Source organism: Glycine soja, chromosome 11 (genome assembly GCF_004193775.1).
Source record: "Glycine soja cultivar W05 chromosome 11, ASM419377v2, whole genome shotgun sequence".
Lineage (NCBI taxonomy): Eukaryota > Viridiplantae > Streptophyta > Magnoliopsida > Fabales > Fabaceae > Glycine > Glycine soja.
Window position 1 is genome coordinate 20,874,197 of NC_041012.1, and position 9,631 is coordinate 20,883,827.

The following is a 9,631-nucleotide window of genomic DNA, read 5'->3' on the forward strand; positions in this document are numbered from 1 at the left end:
TTGAATGAATGGTCGTGTGATTATGGGCAATTTCAAGCACTTTGACTACCTTGCTCGCATGCCATTACAGGGTGTGCTTTTTGCAATTTAAATTATGATGACTTTATTGACCCTGTATACAAGTTGAAAAATATTTTCAAATTTTATTAGCATCACTTTCATTCCCTTGGAAGTGAAGACACATGGCCTCAATATCTAGGTCCACATTTTATGCTTGATCCTTCGAAACGACGACAGACATCGGAAAGATCAGCCACTACTTGAATACATAATGAAATGGACAAACCAATTTCAAATAGGCCTAAGAAATGCTCATTGTGTAGATGCGAAGGTCATAATTGTACTAACTATCCATACAAACAAGTAAATGACTAATATAGTTTCTATTTTTTATGTTTTTCTTTAATTTGTATTGTTCATTTTATATTAATGTATAATGTTATTTTTAATTTTAGTATGTATTTTTATCAATAGATTATCCAAAATTTAAATAAACAAAAACATTTAAATAAAAAAATATTAAAAATATATAATATATATTAAATAATAAAACATTAAAATAAATTAATAGCATATAAAATAAAACCATAAAAAATATACACAATATTAAATAAAACTATTAATAAGTAAAATTAAAATTATTTATTTGAAATTTAAATAAATAATTTTTTTTACAATTTTAAAAAATTAGAATACAAAGTAAAATAATGTAAAAAAATTAATTTTTTTTTTAAAAAAAACACTTTAAACTTAAACAATTTTATTTTTAAAAAAAAGATTTTACGACTTCAAAGTCATAAAACCAAAAGAAAAAGAAAATCTTTTACAACTTTGAAGTCATAAAAGCAAAAAAAATGGTTATGACTTTAAAATCGTAAAAAAATTTAAACTGAAGTCGTAAATAATTTTACGACTTCAATTCAAAAAATAGGAAGTCGCAACAGGTGTTACGACTTTTAACTCATAAGTCGTGTCACCTATCATGACTTATCCCCTTTTAGGTAATTATTTAAAGCTGACCCCCATTTAGAAAAATCGCAAAAAAAGCCCCTGATCAATAAAAAATCCAAATTATTGTTTATGCGATTCATAACTTTTTATTCTGGTTAAATTAGTTAGTTTTATTTTGGGTTCCTAATAAATAAATTTGCATTAATTCCCTAATAAAAAATATTTTTGATTCTTATTATTTTGTTTTAGTCCTTCTAATATATCTATATTTGTTTTTGTCCCTAAAATAAGTGGATAACTTGTTATTAGTCTCTATCAAATATTTTTCAAAGGGATTAATACAAAATGAACAAAATATTATACGAGCAAAAATAAAAAAAAAATAGATATACTAGAAGTACTAAAACAAAACAACAAGGACCAAAAATAAAAATTTTGTTTATAAGGAACTCAATACAAAAAAAAATTATTAGGAACTCAAAACAAAATTCACTAAATCATCAGGGATCAAAACACATAAGTAAGCCTTGTTTTTTTTATCTAAATATTTAATGACATTGGAAATATATCAACACTTTCTATAAACAGTGATATATTAAAGAACATGTTGGGTATTGCTCATTTTTGAGTAAATAGTTTATGCACAAATTAAAGACTTTTTACACTAGTCACTCAATCATAAACTAATATGCATAGTAAGTTTGTAAACTTTTATAATAACTTCCTTATAAATAATGAACAAAATGTGTTTTTAGTCCATAAACAAAATTTTGATCAATTTTAGTCACTATATTTTTCTGTTTATGTTTTTAGTCCCAACCGTTAAATCGTTAAATGATGACATGGAAGCCACATGTCAATTTTTTGAGTAAATTATGTTTTTAATTCTTCGTCTTTTTATGAAATTCACTTTTAGTTCCTCAATATTTTTTTTACCAGTCTTTGTTCCTTATCAATTTTTTTTACCAATTTTAGTCTCTCACCTTTTGTTTGTCATTGTTTTTAGTCTTTCTCATCAAGTATCATGGCTAAGCGATGATGTGGCAATCACATGACTTGACACGTAGATTGCTGGTATGATGTAATAGTCACTTGATACAATATTACTTGTTCAAGACATTTTCTAGTCATTCTAAGGCACTACAAAATTTCTTAAGTGCAAAAATGCTAAAAGGAGATATTGAAGAGTCTATACGTTAGGGGAGAAGGCCATGTGAGCGAACAAAAGAGGAGGGGCTAAAACATCAAAATATTTATAGTTCGTTAGAACCACTAGAAAATGTCTCGAACAAGAAACATTTTATCAAGTGACTATTAGATCATACTAGTAGTCCACATGGTAAGTCACGTTATCGCTTAATGGCGATATTTGATGAGAAACACTAAAAACAATGACAAAAAAATTTATGTAACTAAGACTAGTCAAACAAATTATTGATGGACTAATTAAGATCAGTCAAAAAATTGTTAAGAGACTAAATTCTGGAGAAGAAAAAGATCATTGAAGGACTAAAAGTGAATGTCATAAAAAGATGAAAGACTAAGAACACAATATACCTAAAAATTTAATATGTGATTGCCACCTCATATTAATATGTCACATGACTCTAACGTGGTTGACACGTCATCACTTAATAGTGATACTTAAGGACAGGAACTAAAAATGTAAACATTAAAAGTATAGGGATTAAGAACAATTAAAATTTTGTTTAGGGCCTAAAAATGAAAATCACTAAAGGTTGAGAGACCAAAAACATATTTTGCACAAAAATAATAGTTATTGTGATTTCTCATTTATGAATAGTGTAAAAAGATGTAAGTTAAGAATGCATAGAAAATTCATTCTATAAAAAAAAAATTCTAATCTTTATCAATATTGGGTGATATAATTAAACATGTTTGTGTTGAGAACTGAGGCCATTTGCTTTTGGTATATACATTTTGGTCACATAATTTGTTTCATATGAAAGCTACATCTACATGAAGGTGCATTTGCTTGACTCATTCTATGGTTTTACATTATTATATATTCTGGTGATAGTTTGTGGTTTCAGTTTGTGTTTAATCCATGAAAAAGAAATTAAGTTACAACTTGCTTAGCCAGTTAGTCTACTCTTGAAAACAAAAAGAATGTTGATTTTTTACAAAAATAAATTACCTAAGTTAATGGATGAATATGCCATTGTAGGTTTTTTTTTCATATTCATTAGTAGTATTTTAGACTAACAAAGTAGCATGTTATATTCAAAAATTGATATGCATCTAGTTTCAATTGAAAATTAATTTTCAATTGATATGCATCTAGTTTCAATTGAAAATTAACAAAGTAGCTTGTTATATTCAAAAATTGATATGCATCTACTTTGTTAAATTTAAAAGCATGTTACACAAACCTGTGTCAATTTGGATAGTTTGCTTTTAAATTTAACAATTCTTATTAAACTTTAATTCATTTAAATTGTAAACAAATTTGCCTCTTTATGTATGCAAATGTAACTAGTTCATAAAATAAACTTTAAATAAAAATAATAATATAAAAGGACGGTATCTTATAGACAACATATTTTAAGGAGACCAATATTATAAAAAATAAATAATTTTTAGTTAAAATATGTTTGTGGTCTATAATATATGCAAAATTTTGCATTAGAATCCCTACTAAATTTTCTCTTTATGTTTATTCATTCGTCAAATGACGTGTCCATTAAAAATTTAATATAATTTCTGACAGTTTTAAAAAATAGTTCTATTCACTTAAATTTCAAATTATAATTTGTGGTTAAAAACTACCAAAATAAGTTAAAAAGGAATGTGTCACACGTAATGACCTTTTTATTTATTTTTTTTCCTTTTCATTTTCCCTTTCTACCCCTCCCTTTCCAAATTCTCTTATAGTAACCTTATTTTCTCCCTTTCCCATCTTCTACAGCCACACATGCACCACCACCACATCCTTCGTAACCATCGTCACACGCTGCCACCTCCTATGACCAAGATTTGCACACACGACCTATGTCATCACCTCCATGTTGTGCGTCGCCACCTCTTTCGACCAAGATTTGTGTGCGCGACCCACCCCATCACCTCCACATGCACGCCACTTCTACCTCTAGATTTGCACCTGCATGACTCTCATATGCACTGTCATGTCGTGCATGCCCTTTCACCATCTTGACCCAAACAACACCCCCATGACCTGCATCTCCTCTTCCACTTTAACCACTACCTCCACTGAAAAGCTCCTCAACCTCATCATGCAAATTAAATATGGTGTCATAGAACCTCATCCTCAAGGTTGCATTTCCATATTTGGGTTGTTGAGTTTATGGTGTTAGGGTTTGGTTCGAGGTTAGGGTGGCAGAATGGTGAGGTCGCACACTACCGATGGTAGTGATTTTGACTCCACTGTGGTCTGCGCACTAGCCGAAGGAAATTTAATTTATGCTTTGGTGTTGTAATTTTGGGGATTTTTTATTTGTGCTTTGATTTTGATTCTAAGGTCTTGTTCAAAATTTTGATTTCAATTTGGAATTGTTGTTTGAATTTTTTTATTTGAATATGAGATTAGATCTTGTTTTTGTGATTTGAAAGGCATCCTTTGGTGTTTTTCTTGTACTGGAATTTAATTTTTCTCCCTATTTTTTATATATTTAATTGGTTGTGACGTTTTTTTGCCTCCAAAAATTTCAATTCTAGTTTCAAAATAGATACTAGCAATTTTAAAAATTGTCACAAATCGTATTTAATGAACACATCATCACTTGATGAAGGAATTCTACCCGCATAGACCTAAAACAAAAAATTTCAAATAATAGAATCAAACGCAAAAAAAAATATTAGGAACCTAATGCAAAATTTGGATATATATTAGGGATCACAAACATATTTTATCCTTAATTTTTTAGCATTTAAAATAGTCACCTTAAAATATATTATAAAATATTAAAAATTTGTAGAACTCAAAAAATATGTAGTACCTTTTACATAATCTATATATATATATATATATATATATATATATATATATATATAATGTGTCATTGGTGTGAGTGTAATTAGATTTAGATCCCTTAAGCATGATATTAAGTTTAAGATTTATGGATGAAAAAAATGTGGTTGAAAGAGGAAATCCCATTAATATTCAATCAATTTTTTTAACATAAATCCATCGATAAAGATAGTGAATACTTAGCACCTATAACATGATGACCCACAAATACCTTTAAAATATATGATTCATCTTCATATTTGGTGTTCTTATATTGTTACAAAACTTATGTATGCACAGATGCATATGCGTTGAACATCTGGCTACATTCATGGGTCATTATCTTCCACATTTTGACTAAGGAGACCAAAAGTCTTAAATTATAGATACATATCTAGCATGGTACCTCATCTCATACCAAACAATAAGGATTTTTATTTTTTATTTTTAGTTACTATTTTTACTAACCAATTATATCGGATAACGGTCAACTAAATTGACACTTTTCAACCATTAAGCTTCTAACTTCCTTGTCCATCCATTATCTAAACTATCGTTTTAGTCTCTCTTTCCATCACCTTTCTCTCACATTTTTTGAAGTTTATTTGCCTTGTTCCTGTCATTGGTATGAGTTTTGGCCATTGTTTTGGGTGCTTCTTTTGAAGTATTAACTTTTCTTAAATCTACTAAAATGGATATTGAAAGGAAAGATCAATTGAGTTCTTATGGAATGATTGGCAATGAGAAATTCGTATGCCAATATGTTTTGAAACACACAAGCAGAGGTGTTTGGTATGGAGACAATCCCCTTCATCATGACACATCTGTCTTATTTATCGAGATTATTGTTATGTATATTGTCGGTAGAATCACTTATCTCTTGTTAAGGCCTTGTCATCAAACCTTTCTTATTTCACAGATTGTGGTAAGTTATTTTTTTTCCTTTCATCACAATTAACAATTACTATTTGTTGGTCGATTGATTTGAATTGTAGCCATCAATTAGTAACCAAAGGGATTTAAGAACAAGATCAACCTTTCAATACAAAGATATCATTCATTTTATATTCGGCGTTGTATTATATAGGGATGCCATAGTTAATAAAAGTTTAAAAACGTTCATTGATATGAAGTTTAGCTTAAGCATTTGAAATAATTATACTAAGTTGTGTTTGTGAATTCGTTTTCCATAATCTTCTTTTTTTTAAGTACTCCTTGAAAGCTAATAAAATAAAGAGTTTAATAAATATGCATGGTTAGTACATTGTACTATCTAGAGAGACCATAGTTGCTAAAAGTTTAAAATCATTCATGGTCATGAAAATGCATTTTAACTTAAGCATTTGAAATAATTATTCTAAAGCCATGTTTTGGAATGAATTTGTTTTTAAGTTCTCCCACAAAGTTCATAAATAAAAAGTTTAATAGGCACACAATATTAATGTAAGAGTTTTTACATTGTAAATTAATATAAACTATTTTTTTATGACTTTTACCATAATTATTATAAAAGTTAACAAATTTACCATACATGATGGTTTGTCATTGGAAGACCGTGAATGCATGTATTATTTATTCTAAAATGAACAATCTTTTCTTTGACATGAGTATTCTATGGGATTTGATCTAATGGTTTATCATCTTGTGTTCCTTCTTCAATGGTCTCATCAGGCTGGAATCATACTGGGCCCTTTATTTCTAGGTCAACACAATTCAAGTTATGAGATGATATTTCCAACAGCAAGCAAAATGACACTCACAACATTTGCAGAATTTGGCATGATAATCCATTTCTTTCAAATAGGGGTGCAAATCAATCCCATGCTAATCTTAAAGATAGAAAAGCAAGCAATAGCAATTGGTCTAATAGGAAACATATCTTCTATAGCACTTGGTGGTATAATTTTCAATATTGTTAAAGGAATGTACCCTGAAGGGATGGAAAACACTGGTATTCATGTTTTAGTGATATCATCTTCAGTGTCTACATTTCCTGTTATTAGTGGCTTCCTTGCTGAGATGAACATTCTTAATTCAGAAATTGGACGCATGGCTATATCCATTTCCATGATTAGTGATTTATGCATGTGGGTAATGTATTTTGTGGTAATCAATAGTGCTAAAGCAGTGGAACAACAAACATATAAACCTATTACAGAAATAGCTGTGACAATTTGTTATTTCTCCATCTTATTCTTTTTTCTAAGGCCGTTGGTTATATGGATCTCCAACCGCAATCCACAAGGAAAGCCTATGACAGAAAGTCATTTCTTATCAATCATTTGTATATTACTATTTGTTGGATTCTCTGCAAGTATGTTAGGCCAACCTCCATTCCTTGTTGCGTTTTGTTTTGGCTTGATCTTACCGGATGGTCCCCCATTAGGTTCTGTCCTGGCAGAAAGACTTGACACTGTTGGTTCTACTTTTATGGTTCCATCTTATTGTACTATTACTGGCCTCAGGACTGATGTTCCTTCATTAGTAGAATCCAAGACAGTAACCATAGAGGTTATCTTAATTTCAACATACGTAGGAAAGTTTATGGGAACCATTTTACCATCGCTTCACTTTCATATTGAATTTTGGGATTCTTTTGCACTAGCTCTAATCATGTGTTGCAAAGGCCTTGTTGATCTTTGCGTCCTCAACATGTTATTGAATGTTAAGGTACGTTACCTCCTTTTTTATTATAAAATAATAAGGAAAAAACTATATAGAAAAAACATAAATATAATTTCTTAAGTGTTTTTTTGTTGTTCTTCAATCAAAATTATAGTTTTATCGTAGTAACATATGCTAACTTTCAATGCAAATCCATATTTTGTGAATTATTGATATGGAACTCCAAATTTGATTGGAACATAACACCAAAAACACCTACACAATCACATCTAAATTTTGTCCAAATACTTACATACATATATACATAAACAAATATATACACAACGTACTTCATTTTGTATTCTATATTATTGCACTTTTGATAATGATCCCAATTTGTTGATCCAATAAGTTCTTTAAAATCATATTGATATAAAGAAGTTTTGGAATTATACTATTTAGCATATTTACATGTGATCATATATATATTGCTAATTTATTTCTATTTGATGTATATCAATAGGCAATAGAAGAACTACCTTTCACCCTTGCTATATTTACTATGGTGGCCATAACTGGATTGGCATCTATAGTTGTTCATTACATATATGATCCTTCAAGGAGGTATAAAGCATATATTAGAAAGACAATTAAGGATGGACAACATGAACCTGATATCAAAATACTTGTTTGTGTTCACAATGAAGAAAATGTATATCCAATGATCAACCTTCTCCAAGCCTCCAACCCTACAAATGTTACGCCCATTTCAATCTTTGTCCTACATCTTATAGAGCTCTCAGGCAGGGCAATTTCCACTCTCACAAAAAATAAGAGTACTAACAAGTCATCTCAACACATAAAGAACGCCTTTGATCAATTTCAAATGCATAACAGAGGGTGTGTCATGTTGCAATATTTCAATGCAATTACCCCATATTTAAGCATGCACGATGATATATGCTACATGGCAATGGACTCCAAGTCTAACATTGTGATTATGCCATTTCATAAGCAATGGTCCATCAATGGAAATGTTGAGTACTCCAATGCTTCAATTAGGATACTAAACCAAAATGTTTTAAGGAAAGCTCCTTGCTCAGTTGGAATCTTTATAGATCGAAGCCAAATGAATGGCAAACTCTTAGTCATATATGAGAAGTCATTTTGTGAAATTGCCATGGTCTTCTTAGGTGGAGGTGATGACCAAGAGGCCTTGGCTTATAGTTTACGCATAGCTCAACATCCAAATGTGAGACTAACAGTCTTTTGGATAACATTTAAAATACAAGGCAACAAAAGGAAAACAAAGAATCCTTACATTGACTTGATGGAGCACATACGTTATAGTAGTTACCATGAAGGCAAAGTAACATTCAAGGAAGAGATTGTGGAAGATGGAGAAGGAACAACACAAGTTATTCGAAGCATAGAAGGACAATATAAGTTGGTCGTAGTCGGTAGACATTACATTAAAGACTCTCCATGTACACTAGGCTTGACAGAATGGTGTGAACTTCCTGAGCTTGGTCCACTTGGGAACCTCTTAGCCACATCAGATTTTACATTTTCAGTTTTGGTTGTGCAACAACAACCCCCCTTTAATCATGAATATCGGTATATTAGGTGATTCTTGAGAGCAAAATTCTATGAAAGTAACACTTTTTTGGTTGTTTAACTCTAAAATAATATTTGCTATAGGTTAATATATTTGAAATTTTGAAAGTCTTTGATGTAGAGGTTTACATGCATTCACACTAGGTACTTTATATCTTTACCAACTTTGGAAATTTATATAAATACACCTTAGAATACATTAGCAAGGTATTTAAGCTTAAAAAATACGAGTCGCGAGTTTGTTACAAGTTTGAAAAATAGATAAAACTAGAAAAAGTGTGCAAAATACAATTTGAAGCTTTAAGAATAATTAAGGATATGGAAAATGAGCTAAAAATAGTATAACAAGTTAAACATTAATGGGTTATTAATATATCTTAAAAGGTTGTTAGATAATTTTTGTCATAATAATGATTTATGTATTTTGATCAAATTACATTAACACCCTTTTAGATTTTTTTTCAATTATAT

The 9,631-nt window shown here is 29.7% G+C and overlaps 1 protein-coding gene across 1 annotated transcript; it reads left to right on the forward strand.

The window, feature by feature from the left end:
• The first annotated feature begins 5,630 nt into the window (after nt 1-5,630).
• Nucleotides 5,631-9,173, forward strand: LOC114376089 (cation/H(+) antiporter 14-like). Its single transcript, XM_028334006.1, has 3 exons — nt 5,631-5,864; nt 6,611-7,609; nt 8,067-9,173. The coding sequence occupies exons 1-3, from the start codon at nt 5,631-5,633 to the stop codon at nt 9,171-9,173; spliced, it is 2,340 nt and encodes a 779-aa protein (XP_028189807.1).
• Nucleotides 9,174-9,631: the final 458 nt, after the last annotated feature.